The sequence below is a fragment of the Dipodomys merriami genome, unplaced genomic scaffold (genome assembly GCF_024711535.1).
Source record: "Dipodomys merriami isolate MVZ:Mamm:240054 unplaced genomic scaffold, mDipMer1.0.p SCAF_55, whole genome shotgun sequence".
Taxonomy (NCBI): domain Eukaryota; kingdom Metazoa; phylum Chordata; class Mammalia; order Rodentia; family Heteromyidae; genus Dipodomys; species Dipodomys merriami.
Genome location: NW_027206124.1, coordinates 5,997,021 through 6,015,873, shown reverse-complemented (window position 1 = coordinate 6,015,873; position 18,853 = coordinate 5,997,021). Strand labels below are relative to the sequence as shown.

At 61.4% G+C, this 18,853-nt stretch overlaps 1 protein-coding gene across 1 annotated transcript; it reads left to right on the top strand.

Annotated features, from left to right (window-relative positions):
* The first annotated feature begins 393 nt into the window (after window positions 1-393).
* On the top strand, window positions 394-18,022 carry Sult4a1 (sulfotransferase family 4A member 1). Its single transcript, XM_069999731.1, has 7 exons — window positions 394-598; window positions 8,897-9,027; window positions 9,466-9,546; window positions 9,941-10,067; window positions 11,145-11,239; window positions 14,474-14,612; window positions 16,929-18,022. The coding sequence occupies exons 1-7, from the start codon at window positions 430-432 to the stop codon at window positions 17,039-17,041; spliced, it is 855 nt and encodes a 284-aa protein (XP_069855832.1). The 5' UTR covers window positions 394-429; the 3' UTR covers window positions 17,042-18,022.
* The last annotated feature ends 831 nt before the right edge of the window (window positions 18,023-18,853 follow it).

Here is an 18,853-nt window from a genome sequence, read left to right as displayed (position 1 = left end):
GGCCGGCCTTGCGGGGTGCAGGGCCGGGCCGACGGGAGCCGGGTCTGCAGGACCCGTGCGTGCCGAGCGCCGCGGAGGAGTGCCGGGCGAAGGGGGCGTGGCCCGCGCCGGCGGCCTGGGCGTGGCCTGAGATGGCCCCGCCCCTCGCCTCCGCCCCTCCCCTCCGCTGGCGCCTCCCCCTCCCCCGGGCGTGGGCGCGAGCCAGGTGCGGGCGCGCGGGCGCGGCCGGCGCCGTGACGTCATGCTCGCGCGGGCGGCCGCGGCGTGCGTCGGGCGCGGTCATGACGTCATGCCCGCGGCGCGGAGCTCCCCACGCCGGCGCCGTGACGTCAGGCCCGCGGAGCTGCGGCCGGCGGAGCGGGGCGCGTGCGGGGCTGGCGCGGGGCGCGGGGCGCGGGCCGGGCGGGCGGTGGCGGCGGCGGCGGCGGCATGGCGGAGAGCGAGGCCGAGACCCCCAGCACCCCGGGCGAGTTCGAGAGCAAGTACTTCGAGTTCCACGGCGTGCGGCTGCCGCCCTTCTGCCGCGGGAAGATGGAGGAGATCGCCAACTTCCCGGTGCGGCCCAGCGACGTGTGGATCGTCACCTACCCCAAGTCCGGTGAGCCCGCGCCGCCCCGCGCCTCCCGGGGCCGCAGGCCCGGCCCGCCCGGCCCCTCCGCGCTGTGTGACCTTGGGCCGGTCGCTCCGCCTCTCTGTGCCCGGTCCCCTCCGGCCGCGGGCGGGCGGGCGCCGAGATCCGGTGACCGTGCGGGCTCGTGTCCAGCCGGCCCCGGCGGGGAGGCGCCCGCGCTGCGCCCGGGGCTTCCCCGCACAGCCTCCCCCCATCCCGCATCCGCCAGTGGCAGGGAGTTGGTCCCCGCCGCTCTGGGGTCTGGGCACCGAGGCCCAGAGGCGGGAGGCGGCTGCGCAAGGTCACACAGCGGTGCGCGGCCGCCGGGGGTGGCCCGGCCGCGCGGTGTGCGGGCCTGGCTTGAGGGATGGCGCAGCGCCCCCGCGGCGGGGTGCGGGCCGGCGGCCCCCCGCTGCCCGGTGTGGGGCAGACCGAGGCCGCGCGGCCGGCCCGGTCGCAGGGCCCGGCGGGGAGCCCGTGCCGGTGGGGACCCGCGGGCCAGGTGGCGCCACGCTGGGGCGGGGGTCGGGAGGAGCGGGCGGCCCTGCCCGACGGCTCGGGGCGGGCCTGGCGCCAAGCCGGCTGCGGGGCCGGGAGCCTGGGGTGACACCACCGGTGAGTGTCCACGGGGTCAGACTCGTCCTGGCTCCAGTGAAGCCCGGACGCCAGGCGGGGTTCGGCGGTGGACGCCCGGTGGTGGAGTTCGTCCGTCTCCCGAGTTGCTGTGGGTACACACAGTGTGTCCCGCCTTGCTGCCTAGATGTTCAGGGGCAGCGAGCCTGGCGGCCCTGTCTCTGGGTGGCCGTGGGGTACCAGGGCAGGGCAGGCCTGGCGCTGCGTGCTGTGCGGCCTGCCCGGCGGTGCTGGCCTTGGGCGTGTGGAGGAGGTTCGCTGTACTCTCTTAGGCCTGGGCACTCGGTGGGCGTTGGTTGTGAGGGATTTTCCTAATGACCCACAACAGTGTCATGTCCCAGCCGTTTTCCCACCAAGTCCCCACCACACCCCGCGCCCTGGGGAGCCATTCTGGGCAGTGGGCCCCCAGCCCCAGGGCTCTGGGACATCACAGCCAGCTCTCCACCAGATCCAGACACATCCCCTGGGGGGTGAGCGGGTCGGGGCTGCTCTCCTCACCAGTGGGAGGGCTGCGGGAGTCAGTGATGGGGGGACTCCGTGAGGGCTCTGCCTGGGCTCCCAGCTCTGGCAGGGTGGCACCTGTGGGACCCGGCACCTGTTTCCTTCCTGTGAAGTCACAGCTTGTGAATGAAGGCACTTGTGGCTTAGGGGAGACACACACGCACACGCACACGCACGCACACGCACATGCACACATGCACTCACGCCCTTAGAGATGGCTAAAGTGTCTTCAGCTGAGTGTCTAGTGCCAAGGGCTCGAGAAGTGTTCATTTGCAAGGGGCTCTTGTTCCTTTATGGATTGACTGCTAAATAAAGGCTTGAACTCAAGGCCTGTGCTTGCCAGACAAGGGCTCCACCACTTGAGCCATGTGCTTGTCTTTCTGCTTTTGGTTTGCTTCTCACATAGGGTCTTGAGCTTTTGCCAGGGTGGCTTCTGACCAAAATCTTCCTGTCATCACCTCCTGAGTGGCTGAGGTTTTAAGCTTGTTCCACTGCGTCTGGCTGTTCTGTAAAGTCCTATGCAGGCAGGCTAGCAGCTGCGTGACAGAGGCAGGGCTGGTCAGGCCTCTTGGTCCATGGCCAGCTTTTCTCCTGTCCAGAGGCATCTGCTGCCTTTGGAAGCCCATGAGGGCCCTGGCTGGAGGCCCAGAAAGGAGGAACAGCCTTTGCAGGATGGTTCATGACCCCAGAGTCAACCAGTGAAGCCCTCCCAGGCTCTGAACAGCTGTGAGCCCTCTCCTGGTGGCTTTTGGGAAGCTCCTCCCATTTCCTTGTCCTGTGCTTCCCTCCCCGTGCCCGTGTCCCCCTGGAGCCCACTGGACCCAGGGAGGCGCAGATGCCTGGATTGAGGGCCTGGCTTGCCCCGGGTTCACCTCAGTCCTGGGCTGGTCCCTGTGCAGGGGACACTGTCATGGAGCTGTGGCTTCCCTAGAAGGAGGAGCCCCCCCCCCCCGCCCCCATGGCCTGAAGATGAATGAGGGCCGCGAGGTCCCTGTCCAGCAGCTGACACAGGCCAGGGCTGGTGCTGACCGTCTCTGGCTGAGGATGCTCTAATGGTGAGGACATCGAGTCCGGGCTGGTTCTGCACGCAGAGAGCGTGTGGCTGGGGCTGGTACCTGGACCGATAGACAGGACTCACAGTTGCCCCTTCCTGTGGCTGGATCTTCCGGGTCCCTTGCCCTCTCCTGGGTGAGTGGGATTGGCTGGCAGAGGCTGGTCTTCAGGCAGCCTGAGCCCTTCCAGACTCTTGCCAGTGCGTACTTCCCCCTCCCCCAGGCCCTGCTGCAGTCCCTGGAGCACCAAGCACCACAGGGCCTCCTGGCTCAACTTGCACTCTGTGCCGCAAGTAACCTTGGGAGCAAGCTCAGTTCTGACATGGCTCCTCCTCCCTAGCTCTCCATGGCTCCCGTTGCCGGCCTGGTACCTTCAGCCTTCTTAGCCTGCCCCTGTCAGAGGGGCGCCTGACCGGTTCCACCTCACTGCTGGCCAGGCTTGTGCAGGTGTGAATGCAGCACATGAGCTCTTGCTCTGGGTAGGCCTTGGCTCTGTTGTCTAGTGTGCTGCTCTGCTCTTCCCTTCCCGTGATGCCCTGATGTCTGAATTTCTAAAACCTTTGCCTTCTCCTGTCCCTTCTCACCTCTCCCGGTCCCTCCTCACATCTCCCCCCACATGCCTCGCTGTGGTTGCTTCTTGGCTACAACTCTTGACTCTTACTTTGCATGCAAATATTTTCTCTCTACCTCTGGTTTTTTTTTTTTTTTTCGGTGCTTTGAGTGGATATGATGAGTCTAGGAATTTATTTTTAATTCTCTGACAGTCTTAGGTCTGTGGTTTGGTGCTCTTATTTGGAAAAATTCTTATTCCTTATCTCTTCAAATGTTTTTTGCCTCGTTCTTTCTGCTTTTGAGGTTTCCATACTAGAACATCAGGTGTTTGGCTCTTGAATGTTCTGTTCTGTGTTCCCTCTTTTTTCCCCGTGGGGAATGCCGTGGGCCATCTTCGGGCTCTGCTGTGAGCCTGCTTGGCCCATAGAGAGCGCCCCATGGCTGCTGCTCCTGGCGTTTCTGTCTGGAGGTCCTGCTCGCCCCAGGTGTTCATGTGAGCACCTTTCCAACGTCCTCAGGTCAGCACTGGGAGTCCATCTGTGTAGGTTGTGTGGTCTGACAGGGAGAGCATGTTTTCTTGCCTTTTCTTCCGGCACTGGCAGGCCTTAGAGTGGCAGGGGAGCGGCAGGGTCCCCGAGTGCCCTCTGCCCCCCCCCCTGCAGCCTGGGACCCGTGTTTTTGAGTTGGGCTGCTTTGTTCTCTCAGTGGGCGGCTGGTCTGGGCACCACACCCTGTGCTAGCTTTTCTCAGGGTTTGTCTCTGTGCTCACTTCACCCCAGGGTGGGGCCTTGGAGTCCTGTCCCCTAGAAGCATTTTTCTGTCCTCTCCTGTCCTCCTCACAGTGAGCACTGCCTCTGGCTCTTCCTGTTTCCTGCTTTCTAGGGGAGGGCTGGGGTTCTTGGGGAGGGTCTGGGATCTAGGGGGGCCTGGGTTCGAGGGGAGAGCCTGGGTTCTAGGAGAGTTCCTGGGTACAAGGGGAGAGAGGGCTGGGTTCTAGAAGAGGGAAGGTCTAGGTTCTAGGGGAGGGAGGGCCTGGGTACTAGGGGAGAGGGATCTAGGTTCTAGGAGAGATCTGGGTTCTAGGGGAGGGAGCGTCTGGGTTCTGGGGGAGGGAGAGCCTGGGTTCTAGGGGGGAGAGGTGTCCTGGGTTCTAGGAGAGAGAAGGTCTAGGTTCTAGGGGAGGGAGGGCATGGGTATTAGGGGAGGGAAGATCTAGGTTCTAGGAGAGATCTGGGTTCTGGGGGAGGGAGGGTGTGGGTTCTAGGGGAGGTCTAGGGTTCTGTCCTCTGTCAGCATTCACAGTCGCTGCTGCAGGATGGCCGTGTTGCTTTCTTGTACAGGAAAGTTCCCCGTCCCTCCTCAGATTTCCCGGGGTGGCGGCTCCTCTTCCGAGAGTCCTCCCATCACAGCCGCTTAGGCTGTGTGGGTGAGAGGTGGTGGTGGCCTGTCCCCGGTGGCCAGGCTGGTCCCTGGGGAGGAGGCAGGACTCTCCTTTCCTACACACATCGTCCCAGGTCTGAGCGGTGCGCAGGCCCCGTGCTCCCCCAGGCCAGCCTGCCCTCGTGGGCCTGTCCCAGGTCTGAGCCGTGCGCAGGCCCCGTGCTCCCCCAGGCCAGCCTGCCCCGGTGGGCCTGTCCTTAGTGGGGTTCTGCTGGTGCCTCACCTCACAGTCCTGGCAGCTGCCTCACTCGTGTGGGAGCCTGGCTTTCCAGGCTGCCCCCTGGGAAGGGCTGTGGAGGCCCCTCCTGGCACCCTGACCAGACAAGGCACTGTACTGCGGGGGGGGGGCGGGGGGGGTAAGAGGGGGTTTCCTCTCCAACTCTGCTTTGAGAATGGGTTTTCTGGGAAATGAGCAAGTCATTTGGGGGTCCCTAGGTGGGCCTCCTCTGTGCCCCTGGGGTTCTCTTGGTGGGCTTGGTTGAGCCCCACGCCCGCACTGGTGGGGCAGAGAAGGGGCCGGCACTCGTCCGTAGCGCCATCCTGCCAGGCCTTCCATTTCCTTGGGCATTTGGCCATTTTAAGTGGAGGAACTGAGGCACCGTCTCCCCAGGGCGTCTCCCGGGCCAGCGCCTCCGCCCAGCGGGCGCCCACCTGGCACGCAGGGCAGTACAAGCGAGCCATGTGGACCCCAGTTCTGGAGGTGGGGTGGGGTCCCGGAGGGTGGGACCATCAGGAGGAGGGTGGGGCCAGGAAAGGGGGTGGCTTCTGGGCTGCTGGGGCTCCGGCTGTGGGGTCCCTGGAGAGGTGGGTGCGCATTGGCTGGGAACTTCCCAGGGCAGCAGCAGCGCTCCTAGCTCGTGCTTCCCGGGATCCAGGTGCGGGCGGGGCCGGAAGCAGCGTGGCTGGGGAATCCGTCCCCAGCCCAGTGCCGGGGACACGCAAGGCCTTGCTCTGACTCAGTGGGGGCCAAGCACACGGGGTGGCCTCGGGTTTGATGCTTGTTTGCTTTGTGAGCCTTGGGCGCGCGTGTGTGCTTGGGGTGTGTCCCGAAGCTCTGCTCTGCGGGATCCTCGTCGGCTGGGACGAGGCGGAGCGCCACGTCTGAGGGAGGACCAGGCACCGTGACTCACCTGTCATCCCTGGCACTCCAGAGGTTTGTGGTTGCAGGCCGGCCATGGCAATAGGTGAGACCCCCTGTTGACCAACAAGTTGGACATGGTGGTGCATTGCTGTCATCCCAGCCATGTGGGAGGAATAGGTAAGCGGATATCAGTCCTGCTTGGGGTGGGCAACAAACGTGAGACTGTATTAAAAAAAGCAAAACTATAGCCAGCAAGGATTTGGGAGAACAACTCAACTGGTGGAGTACCTGCCTGGCAAGCGCAAGGTCCTGAGTTCACAGCCTGATACCATCTTCGCCGGAAGTTCTGTGCCTTCCAGGTTGCCAGTGACACGGGGGGGGGGGGGGGAGGTGCCCACGGCCATAGTCACACTCCGTGGCCACACCCACACTCCATGGGGTTTTGTGGCCACACCCCAGGTCACCCGCCATCATGTTTCATGGCCACACTTCCCATTGAGATGATGTTTTGTGGCCACACTCCCTGTGGTCACCTTTTGTGGTCACTTTTCATGGTTACACTCTCCATGGCCACCTTTTGGGACCACACTTTGTGGCCATGCTCCTTTTGTGATTATATTTCATGGCCGCACTCCTTGTGGACTTTTTTTTTTTTTTTGCCAGTCCTGGGGCTTGAACTCAGGGCCTGGGCGCTGTCCCTGAGCTTCTCTGTACTCAAGGGTAGCTCTCTACCAGTGGAGCCACAGTGCCACCTCTGGCTTTTTTCTGTGTATATGGTACTGAGGAATCGAACCCAGGGCTTCATGCATGCAAAGCAGGCACTCTACCACTAAGCCACCTTCCCAGCCCAGCCGTGGTCACCTTTTGTGGTCTCTTTTCATGGTCCCACTCTGTAGTCCCACAGGTAGAAGGGTTGGCCCACAGTGAGTGGTCCAGGCTCACGGCTGCTCTGTGGCGTGGCTCTGGGCAGTTCACTAGACTGAAACAGGAGAACCAGTGGTCAGGCGAGTCCCCAAGAAGTGAGGGGTCCTCAATTACCCACTGCCAGCTGTGGCCGGAGGCGTTCCTGCAGTGAGCGGTTAGACGGCTTGTCACGTGGCGGCTGTCACACGTGTTGTGATGACTTTCTTGCATTGGTGATTGTTCACCTTTTCCTGCCTCACTTATAAAGCCAAGCTTTCATCATAGGCTTGCACATGGGCGGAGCATTGGGTGTGGCCCGCTGCGTCAGCCCTGGGAACCCGGGACATGTTTGGAGGGTGAGGGACCCTGCGGATGTGCTGGGAGCAGCACACGGGGCTTTGTTAGCAGGCAGGGGTGTTGCCTGAACCAGGGGCAGACGCTGGACAGGACAGCACATGCCATCCCTGCAGGGCTGGGCTAGCACGAAGTGCCGAACTGAGCAATGCCAGTAGAGACCAGAGCCCTGTCAGGGAGGCACAGGGCTCTGTCCTTATCCCCCGAGCCTGAGTTAGCCCACGTGACATGGGCCATGTGATGATGAAGTCAGACACAGAAATCTGAGGCAGGAAGGGTTGGTTCTGAGGATTGGGATGGGGGGAGGTCAACTGGAGCCCAGAATTTCACCCATGCGGGGAAAAGGTGCGGGCACCAAGCTTCACCCCTAGCCCAAGGCTGTGCATCTTCTGTTGTGAAACCCATAAGTGCTTTTAAACTGGGTGGTAGTGAGCTGGGTGCTGGTGGTTCACGCCTGAAATCCTAGCTACTCTGGAGGCTGAGATGTGAGGATCGAGGCTGGAAGCCAGCTGGGGCAGGAAAGTCTATGGGTCTCTCATCTCCAATTAACCACCCAAACAAAAGCCAGGGAGTGGAGCTGTGGCTTCAGTGGTAGAGCACTAGCCTTGAACCAGATAGCTCAGAGACCGGAGGACCCCATGTCCCAGAATATCTCTCCCTTCCTTCTCCCCCCCCCCCCACACACACAGCAAAACAGCAGCTAGGCAGCAGTGTGACTTTGGTGAATGATAGAAAGGGGTCTCTGCTTGCCAGGCCCTGGTGCAGCCAGGGTCCTGTTCTGACTGCTTCTGACCCTGGGAGCTGTCCATGGTGCTGAGATCAAGACTGCTCTGGTTCCAGGGACAGAGCTGGCAGAGCAGCCTTGTCCCTGGCTTTCCAGCAGACTCCTGCCTGGCTCTTGGGTCCCAAGGCTGAGCCTCTGTGTAGCCTGGGCCTTGTCCTTCTTGCTTCCATCAAGTGCAGAGTGCTCAGGCCGCCTGGGGAAGTGACCTCAGGCAGTCTCCTGCCGGCCTCGCTTGGGGCCTGGCTTGAGGGCAGGCTGGGCAGCAGGTGGTGATGTTTTCAGGGCTGTGTGCAAGCACAGGCCTTGGGGAGGGGCCTGGGGCTGAATCCATAGTGCGCCGTCCCCGCAGAGTGCCTGTCCCCACCTCTGTGGTATGTGTCCAGGCTGTGTTGCTGCTTGGTGTCCCTGGAGGGCATTTGGTCTGGGGCCTGACCGTGGCGTGCCAGCCCCCGTGTCTCAGGCTGCAGTCCTGAGCTGAGGTGGGGTTTGTCTGTAGCCGAGTGCAGTCACACCTGTGTTCAGCCGCTCCCACTCCACCCAGTGTGTGACCTGGACCCCGGGCTGCTCCTGTGTGCTCTTGAGCCACAGACTTCCAAGAGCCACTGTCTCCCCTCTGCCACTGAGCTCATAGACTACTCTCCCACCCGTGTGCAAGGGCCACGGACCGTGCAGCCCTGCCTTCATAGCCAGGAGACCCTGCTGTGTTCCGTGGGGGCTGAGTTGCAGATGAAGGCCTGCTGGGAAACCACGTAGATAGCATAGGCTGTGAAGTCTCCCTCCCTCCCCCGCCTCCAGGGCTGGGAGCTGTGTGCCCCCCCCCCCCAGGCAGCAGCTCCTGAGCCTCCAGCGCAACGCCATCCTGCCCCTTGGCAGGTGAGGCAGGCACCTGCTGCCTCACTAGACGTGAGCGACTTGGTTGGCACAAGGTCACCCCAATGTGGCGGTAGGCCCAGCATTCTCTGAGCACCTCCCTGCCTCTCTCCCAGGCACCAGCCTACTGCAGGAGGTGGTCTACCTGGTCAGCCAGGGGGCCGACCCTGACGAGATTGGCCTGATGAACATTGACGAGCAGCTGCCTGTGCTGGAGTACCCGCAGCCTGGGCTGGATATCATCAAGGTACTGGTGCCCCGCCCATCCACCCCGCCCCCCAGCACCCCCAGCCCCACTGTGCCCTACAGGCCTTCCTGTGGTCCTGCTGCGCTGTTCTGGGGGGTTCCCATTCCCCCATTGCAGCCACTCCCAGCCTGAGCCCACCCTGGTGGCCAGGAGGGAAGTTGGTCAGACGAAACAGGCTGACATCCATGCCATTTCTTTTTTTTTTGGGGGGGGGGTGGTCTGGTCGTGGGGCGTGAACTCTGGGCCTGAGTTCAACTCTGCAGCTCAAGGCTAGCGCTCTACCACTTGAGCCATCGCACCACTTCTGGCTTTTTCTTTTTGCTTAAGTGGTGCTGAGGAATCGAACCAGGGCCTCAGGCATGCAAGGCAAGCGCTCTACCACTGAGCCACCTTCCCAGCCCTCCTATGCCAATTCTAAGGGCTCCCCTCTGCCCACAGGAGCTGACGTCCCCCCGCCTCATCAAGAGCCACCTCCCCTACCGCTTCCTGCCTTCCGACCTGCACAACGGGGACTCCAAGGTAACCTGCCCGGACCCCACGCCCCAGGCCCTCAGCAAGAGGAGTCTGAGGCCTGGGCTGTGCTGCCCACCGGCTTGGGTGCCTCCCTGAGCACTTTGGGGTGCTGACTCGTAGGGAGGGCCGGCCCGGGTCACACCGGGAACGCTGCACCCCGGGCGGCACACACCTTCATTCGTCTTCCTCCAGTTGAGGTTGATGCGCAGGTTCTCCCCAGTGTCACCCTTGCCTCTCGGTTCCCTGGCGGTGGGGTTGTCGTCTGGGGGATGGGCCCTGGTGAGACGCCCATGGCTGGTCCTGGGCGGGGTAGGGGCGGCTCACCCGCGGTGGAGGAAGGCAGGGCAGGGGCCGCAGCCTCCCGCGCCCGAGGCTGGAGCCAGCAGCGCTCTGCCCACAGGTCATCTACATGGCTCGGAACCCCAAGGACCTGGTGGTGTCCTACTATCAGTTCCACCGCTCCCTGCGCACCATGAGCTACCGCGGCACCTTCCAGGAGTTCTGCCGGAGGTTCATGAACGACAAGCGTGAGTGCTCCTGCTCTCTTGTGCTGGGCGCCGTCTGCGGGATCAGAAAGGCGTGTTGGATCTCAGAGCAGGGGGGCGGCAGCACGGGCTGTGGACCTGCACCGCCCTGCGCCCACCCTCCCTCCAGCCCAGCTTCGGTACAGGGGAGATGGGATAGAACTTACAGCGTCTGTATGTCACTGCTGTTAGCAGCCGGGGTGAAGCTGTGGCGGGGTGTGATTGTCACTGGCCTTTGGCTGGATGTGAGACAAAGGCAGGCTGCCGGGCAGGGCAGGGCAAGAGGGCAGAGTGTCCCATGCTTTTCTAATCACTGCGCGTTGCAGGCGAGCAGTGTGGAGAGCTGGGCAGGGCTGCTCCCCTCCCAGCACCCCATGTCCTCTGCAGGAGAGGCTCTGCTCGGGGTTTTCTGCCGTGTCTGGCGTCTGGGACCTGCTGGGCACCCAGAAGCTTGCAGGTGGCCTGCAGCAGGCCGGGCCTCACGCCCCGCTGGTGCCTTCGTCCATCTGTGCCCCTTTGCTGCTTAGTGGGCCAGGGTTTCACCCCCACAGCATCCTGCTGAGACCTACCAAGCCGGGGGGTGGGGGGGGGCGAGGGGGGGAAGGTTGGAGGCAGGGGAAGGCCACGCTGTCAGGGCTGGGCAGCTCAGCCGGGGAGACAGCGGGCGCACGGAGAACACCCAGCCCGGCCTGGCCTCACCCTGCCATGCATCTGACGGGGCAGCTCCCTGCAGTCCAGGGTTCTAGCTTGTCCTACAAATTCCCTGTGTTCTGGAACTTTCCTAGAGCCTTCTGCTGCCCATCCCACCCCACAGGCTACTCTGGGTTTTTGTGGGCATCACTGGTCTCTTCCCATTGAATACTTCGTGGCTGGTGAAGTGCCGGGCTGAGGTCCCTCCCAGTGCTGCTGCCCAGGCTCAGAGCCCCCACTGCTTGGTCAGGCCTCTGGGACACCCAGAGGGGGTGACTTGGCTCTTCCCAGGCCCGCGTCCCACTGTTTCCCTTGCCTTCTGGGCAGGCGGATGGCACCTGGGGCCACAGGGCCCGGCCCGGCCTGTGCTCACTTGCCCTGTCTCCACAGTGGGCTACGGCTCCTGGTTCGAGCACGTGCAGGAGTTCTGGGAGCACCGCATGGATGCCAATGTTCTGTTCCTCAAGTATGAAGACATGCACCGGGTGAGTGTTCACCTACCTCCCCGCACCCCTGCACCACATGAGTGCTGGCCCGCCTCCCTGCACCCCTGCACCATGTGAATACAGGCCTGCTTCCCTGCACGCACCCATGCACTGAGTGCTGGCTCGTCTCCCTGCACCCTTGCACCACGTGAGTGCCTGGCCCACTTCCCTGCACCTCTGCACCACGTGAGTGCTGGCCCGCTTCCCCGCACCTCTGCACCATGTGAGTGCTGGCCTGCCTCCCTGCACCCCTGCACCATGTGAATACAGGCCTGCCTTCCTGCACGCACCCATGCGCTGTGTGAGTGCTGGCCCACCTCCCTGCACCCCTGCACCGCGTGAGTGCTGGCCTGCTTCCCTGCACCTCTGCACCACTTGAGTGCTGGCCCGCTTCCCTGCACCCCTGCACCACGCGAGTACAGGCCTGCCTCCCTGCATGCACCCATGCACTGTGTGAGTGCTGGCCCGCCTCCCCGAACCCCTGTACTGCATGAGTGCTGGCCCGCCTCCCAGCACCCTGCACCGCGTGAGTACAGGCCTGCCTTCCTGCACCCATGCACTGTGTGAGTGCTGGCCCGCCTCCCCGCACCCCCCTGTACTGCGTGAGTGCTGGTCCACTTCCCAGCACCCTGCACCGCGTGAGTGCTGGCCCACCTCCCTGCACCCCTGCACCTCGTGAATACAGGCCCACCTTCCTGCACGCACCCCTGCACTGGGTGAGTGCTAGCCCACCTCCCCGCACCCCACACCGCGTGAGTGCTGTCCCGCCTTCCGACACGTACCCCTGCACCACATGAGGGCTGGCCTGCCTTTCCTGTGCGTGTGAGCCTTACACACCAATTTCTGTTAGGGCAGACGCAGCAGGTGTGTGCTTAAGTCGTCCACTGCCTGACGGGTCCTCGGTGTTTAATGAGCCACTGAGTGATGGCACGGCAGAAACCCTTACCCCCTTTTCCACGAGAAGCCACGGGTTGCTGGTACAGGATCCCCGCCCCCCCCCCCCAGTCCCGCCTCATGCCAGTGGGCCAGTGAAGTCCCTGGACTGATATCTGGTCTTTTTTTTGAGACCGGTCTTGCTTCCTGCCCAAGTGTGTGCCTGTCCAGTCCACCTGTGGGAGGCTTCATGGCACAGCTGAGGTAACAGGTGTGGTGCACCTCCTCAGCTGGTCTCCCAGATTCTCCACTCAGGTGGAGAACTGCAATCCTCCCATTCCCAGGTTTCCAAGGAGCTCAGGTGACAGGTGTGACCACTGCCCAGCATGGCATTGTTTGTGTTTTATCCCTGGTAGTGTGAAGCTGGGTGCTGGGTCCTCAGCTCCAGTGTCCAGTGTGAATCCGTAGTCTGTCAAGGCGTGGCCTTTTTCCTATCCTCTCTGTGGAGGATGTGGCCTTTCCCTGTCCATCCTCAGTGTATGGGGGCGTGGCCTTTCCCTGTCCATCCTCAGTGTATGGGGGCGTGGCCTTTCCCTGTCCATCCTCAGTGTATGGGGGCGTGGCCTTTCCCTGTCCATCCTCAGTATATGGAGGCGTGGCCTTTCCCTGTCCATCCTCAGCGTATGGAGGCGTGGCCTTTCCCTGTCCATCCTCAGTGTATGGGGGCATGGCCTTTCCCTGTCCATCCTGTGTATGGGGGCATGGCCTTTCCCTGTCCATCCTCAGTGTATGGGGGCGTGGCCTTTCCCTGTCCATCCTCAGTGTATGGGGGCGTGGCCTTTCCCTGTCCATCCTCAGTGTATGGAGGCGTGGCCTTTCCCTGTCCATCCTCTGTGTATGGGGGCGTGGCCTCTCTGTCCATCCTCAGCGTATGGGGGTGTGGCCTTTCCCTATCCATCCTCAGCGTATGGGGGTGTGGACTTTCCCTGTCCATCCTCAGTGTATGGAGGCATGGCCTTTCCCTGTCCATCCTCAGTTTATGGGGGTGTGAACTTTCCCTGTCCATCCTCAGTTTATGGGGGTGTGAACTTTCCCTGTCCATCCTCAGTTTATGGGGGTGTGAACTTTCCCTGCCCATCCTCAGTTTATGGGGGTGTGGACTTTCCCTGTCCATCCTCAGTGTATGGAGGTGTGGACTTTCCCTGTCCATCCTCAGTGTGTCAGGGCGTGGCCTCTCTGTCCATCCTCAGTGTATGGGGGCGTGGCCTTTCCCTGTCCATCCTCAGCGTATGGGGGTGTGGCCTTTTCCTGTCCATCCTCAGTGTATGGAGGCGTGGCCTTTCCCTGTCCATCCTCAGTGTGGAAGGGTATTGTCTTGGGACCTGACCTTTTTTCTTGTGAATTTGCCATGGTTGATGTGCTTAGTGTATTCTGCTAAGAGGTGCTCTGCTGAGTGTTTCCCAGATTTCCTTTTTGGAGTGACAGTGTGTCAGGCTGCTGTGTCCCCCATGACTTTGTAGATGTCAGTTTGCTTGGTGGATGCCTTTGTTTACTTGGCCTTCTAAGGTGGTGTTGGCCTGGGGCGTGTGCCTGTCCTCTGTGAATCACTACGCGCTGTGGCGCGGAAGTGGAGACAGCCACTGCCCAGTGCTGGGTGGGTCCCTAGCCTGACAGCGTGTGGGGCACCTGTGGGGAGCAGGTTCTTCCTGGAGCTTCAGCTCGCGTGGTGGTGAGGGATGGTAAACACCAGTCCAGTGTCAAACCACCAGGGAGCAGAAGCAGTTATGTGGGTGGCACTGCTGGGCTCAGGGTCACAGGTGACGGCTCAGGGATCCCGGTGGGAATTGGAGGTTGCTGGGGATGCCACGAGGCAGTGGCAGATTCCACGAAGAAGTGAGAAGAGTAGGGAGCCCTTCGGTGTCAGGGCTGGGGCGGCCTGGCCTGTCCCACGCTAAGGGGCGAAGGGGCTTCCTCAGGCTGCCTCTCAGTGGGGAGGGAAGGTGCTGGCTAGCTTCCCGGGCCAGGGTGGCACAGGAAACTGTGGTACTAGAGATGGCCGCAGGGCCAGCCCATCCTCTGCCCTGACCCCTCTGCTGCTTGCTGCAGTTGGAAGGTTAGCTGCAGCTCTTGTATGCTCTTGGTATCCTCCTGATCTCCCACAGCTGTGAGTTTGAATCCTAGACCAGTAGCTGGAGACCTGAAGGCCCTTGGACCATTTCTTTACCTTTAGGCCTAGACGGGGGCTTGAGCAGCTGAAAAAGGAGGCACGTGCTGGACAGCGCGGGACCTGAGCAGGTGCCCAGCCTCGGCAGCATGTGCTGGGAGGTGCTGCAGCTGACGGGTCCTCTGCTCTGTCCTCAGGACCTGGTGAGCATGGTGGAGCAGCTGGCCAGATTCCTGGGCGTGGCCTGCGACAAGGCCCAGCTGGAGGCCCTCATCGAGCACTGCCACCAGCTGGTGGACCAGTGCTGCAATGCGGAGGCCCTGCCCGTGGGCCGGGGTGAGTGCTCCCTGGCCCCTGCCTTGCCGGGGTCCTCCCTCGCTTTTGTCTGCCTGTTGCCTCCCTTCTGGAGCACGTGCTGGCCTGTGCACTCGGGCGGTGCCTGTTGATGGTGCTCGAGGCACAGCAGTGTGCCCTGCCTGCTCACAGCTAGAGCCCGGCACTCGAGGGGATGGTGCTGGCTTTGGCCAGACAGCCCAGCAGGCTCCTTTCTGATGGCGGAGGTCAGTGCCCCACAGAGCAGATCCACGCCAAGCGCAAGGCTGCCCGAAAGGTTTTCCTGCCTCCTGTTGGCAAGCAGGAGAGTGAGCCGGGGGGGGGGGGCAGTGGGCAGCAGTGGTGGGGAGCAGGTCCTGGGTGAGGAGACCCTCCCCTTCCTTCACCCTGGACACCCGTGTCTTCTTGGAGCAGGCAGCACAGTTGTCTACCCTCAGGGCGGGCGCGGGTATAGACAGGGCAGGAGCTGTGGAGATGGCCACAGAAGGCAGGCCCCTGGCTCAGCGACAGGTGGCAGTGTGTGGGCGGGGAGCCCCTGAGGGGGGACCCTCAGAAGGTGTCCCCCTTCCCCCACATGGCGGCTACACGGGGGTGTGGTGGGAGCTTCAGTACTGCAGTCCCTGGCGGCGGGGAGCCCCAGGCCAGGAGCCCCTCTTGGTGACTGTGGACAAAGGTGGTGGGGGCTGAAGCCCACAGCGGGATGGACTAGAAGCTTGCAGGAGGAGGAAGCTCGAGGGAAGGTTCCAGAAGGATGGATCCATCCTCTATAGCCAGGGGAAGACAGGAGCTGCCCACGGCTTCGTGTCCTTGCTGTGGCGGGCCGGTCACAGCGGCAGAGCTCTGAGGGTCAGGCGTGCAGGCCCTGTCCCTCCTACAGGAATAAGTTATCAGAATACCAGAATTCCCTGCCATGCATTTCCTGCTTGTGTTTCCACAAGTATTTATCATTTAAAATTTATTTGCCATTTTTTAAATTTGCGTTTGCTGTGTTTTGTTGTTTTGCCATGACCCCCCCCCAGCACATCCCTCAGTGTGTATGTGTGTGCGTGTATGTGTGTACGCACGTGTGTGCTGATGAGCTGTGGGACCCTTGTGAGGACACAAAGGGTCCTGCATGCTCAGGGGTGTTTGTGTCACCATCGCCCGCTTGGTTGCTTCATTTCAGTTCTGTGGTTCTGTTTCCTTTTAGCACACTGCCTCTTTGCTCGGACGATGCCCCCAGGGCGCTGAGAATGCAGGGCTGGAGAGCCAGCCGCATTGCTTAGATTTGATTCTTACCACACCATAAATTGTCTTGAGTCAGATCCTAAACCAGGTGGGTGACTCCTTCCACCAGCGCTCCACCGGGACAAACCACAGAAAAGTAGATGTATAGTGTGGCTGGTCTAGAAGCTCCTAATGTTGTCCCTTCAGCACATGAGAGGGTAGCAAGAACTGATCGATGTCCTCTCCTGCCAGCCTCTCGTTACTACAGAGAAATCCCCGCCCTGCCAGGGTGTGACCTTCCGCTGTGAGGTCCCGGGCTGCCCCCACACAGGCCCTGCGGGGACAGGTGTGGGACAGAAGCCCTGAGGGAGAGGGGGCATTGCCAGGGACAGCAGAGCCTGACCTCAGGGGCTGCTCAGGAACTGTTGAAATAAGAGTGAGGGGCCAGCCACGGTGACGCGGGCCCCCCTTGCGACAGTGGGGCGTGCGGTGCACGTGCGCTCCGGGGGAGTTGGGTGCCTGCCCTGCTTGCATCAGCACAAGCATTTCATTTGCTTTGAAGGCTCCCCAGGTATTCCAGTGCAGGCTTCCAGAACTCTCCACACGTGGCATCGTCTGGAGCATTTTCTGCACGCCAAGGTGTTGTGTCTTGGGGGTGAATTGTTTTCTTCACATTCTCCCAAGGCACAGCATGAGCAGTGAATGAGCCCCCTGATCACAGTTCCACACAGTGCCAGCATGCACATACCTGTGCCAGAGCATGTGATGGTAGAACACACACACACACATACACATACCATGGACAAGCCCACATGTCTGAGCACACACACGTGTGCACACACACACTGACAGGGACTGCCCTTGTGTTTTCAGGGACATTTACCAAGTCTTTGTATGTGCTGTAGTTTCAGATTTCTGACCCAGCTGGCCCATCCTCTCCCTTGGGACTGTTGAGGGGTTCCATGTATTAGATCTGGAGGCCCACGGATAGATCTGGAGGCCCATGGATAGATCTGGAGGCCCATGAGTAGATCTGGAGGCCTGCAGGGCTGGCCCTGGGCTCCCCTTGCCTGCCCGCAGCAGGCACTGACTATGCCGTGATCTGTGTCGCAGGGCGTGTGGGGCTGTGGAAGGACATCTTCACCGTGTCCATGAACGAGAAGTTCGACCTGGTGTACAAACAGAAGATGGGGAAGTGCGACCTCACCTTTGACTTTTATTTATAATCTTGAACCCGCGAACTTGCATGCTCACCATACCCAGGCGCTCAGCTAGCTCCACGTCCTGTATGCATTCATCGACTCTTTGCTGGACGCACGGGAGGCCGTGGGGCAGACCTGGCGGAGGGGGAGAGCCGGGAGGGCGCCATGCAGAGCCGCTGGCTCGCCTCCACTTTTCCCCGGAGATTGTTGCTCTGCAGGCCCATACCCCAGTGCGAAGTCTGTCCCTGCACACCCTGTTACTGTATTTTATCAAGCTTCTCACTGGAAATCTCATAAGTGTCAGTCAGCCACATCCAAAGTCATGTCGGAGGGGAGGCCAGAGCCAGCCCTGCCTGGATGGTGGCAGGTCTCGGGGAGCTGGTGTCGCAGGCTCTTTGCTTGGGGCTCCTGCTGCCCCTGAAAGACGGGTGGGGCCCTGGGGAGCTGGGGTTCAGTCCTTTGTAACCGCCCTGGAGAGAGCCTGTTCCAGCCAGGGTCAGGAAGAGACTTCCAGGAGGAAGGCTGCTGAGGAGGCCAGCGGATGGAGGCCAGTGTCTGAGCATCGCAGGCTGTGTGGGGACTTCACGCAGATGGAGGCCTGGAGAGAGCATGTTCCTGATGAGGCCATGGCCGGCTCATCCCTCCCACGGGACCAGATCAGCGCCCCTCTGGGCCTGGGGCTCTGGCCCAGAAAGCCAGAATGGCTGGTCCCGCACCCTTGTCCACACACACGGGACGGGACCCCTCAGTATTCTGAGGGGACCGGCTGGGCGACGGCAGCTGCGGCGTGGGCCGAGGAGGAAGGGGCCTCGTGGAAAGGGCTAGTGGGGCCTGTGATGGCGTTGGTGAGGAGCGCGGTGGGCACAGCCCACGAGTGTCTAGGAGGGGCGGCTTCCTGTGAAATTCTGTTTCTATTTTTCTATTCGTGGACTGTATGGAATTCCTGAGCTCTCCCGCGGTTCTCCACGCTTGCTTGCATTTTAATAAAGACCCCTCTCTGCTGTGTGTGTGTGTGTGTGTGTGTGTGTGTGTGTGTGTGTGTGTGTGTGTGTGTGTGTGTGTGTGTGTGTGTGTGTGTGTGTGTGTGTGTGTGTGTGTGTGTTGGGTGGAGGGCCGCAGGGAAACAGTGGTAGCTTTTCTGGCAATTCTGGGGCTTGGCAAGTGCTCTGCTACGCACCGCCCCCGCCCCCAGCCCCTTTGCTTGATTTTATTTGGAGGTGGGGTCTTAACCAACTTTATACTGGGTGCCTCTCAAATCACAACCTGTCTTCACCTCAGGCAGCTGGAGTTAGAGGCATGCATTACACCTGAACTGTGCGGGGGTTTTTCTTCTTTCTCTTATTGGCGTGGCGTGTATGAGTGATGGGGGTGGAGATCTCCACACGGTCAGACCTCATTCCACTCAGACTTCCTTCATCACACTCTGCTCCTCCCCCCATAAAAGCATCTCCAACAGATACCTCCTTCCATCTGCATAGTTGCAAAGGATCTATTCCAACCTCCTTTGTCCTTTCTCTCTCCCCCCAAGGGGGGTTCTGCTGAGGCAGAATGGCTGTTTCAACTCTTAAACTTTCTAGGGTTGAACCCTCCCCCTTTCCCAGTTACCTTTGACCTCTTTACAAAAGGAAATGGGACACATGGGGAGAAAGAACACGGGGTGGGGGGGGAGATCCTGGTGTCTCCTCCTGGTCCCACACTCACAAGCCCTGTCCCTGGCACTGGAGGTGAAGTCCATCCCCCACCCACACCCCAAATGCAGAGCCTTCATGCAAATCACTTCCTCCTGCCCTGTGAGACCCTGCAAGGCACAGCCTGGCCCGTTTGGTGGTGGTGTGA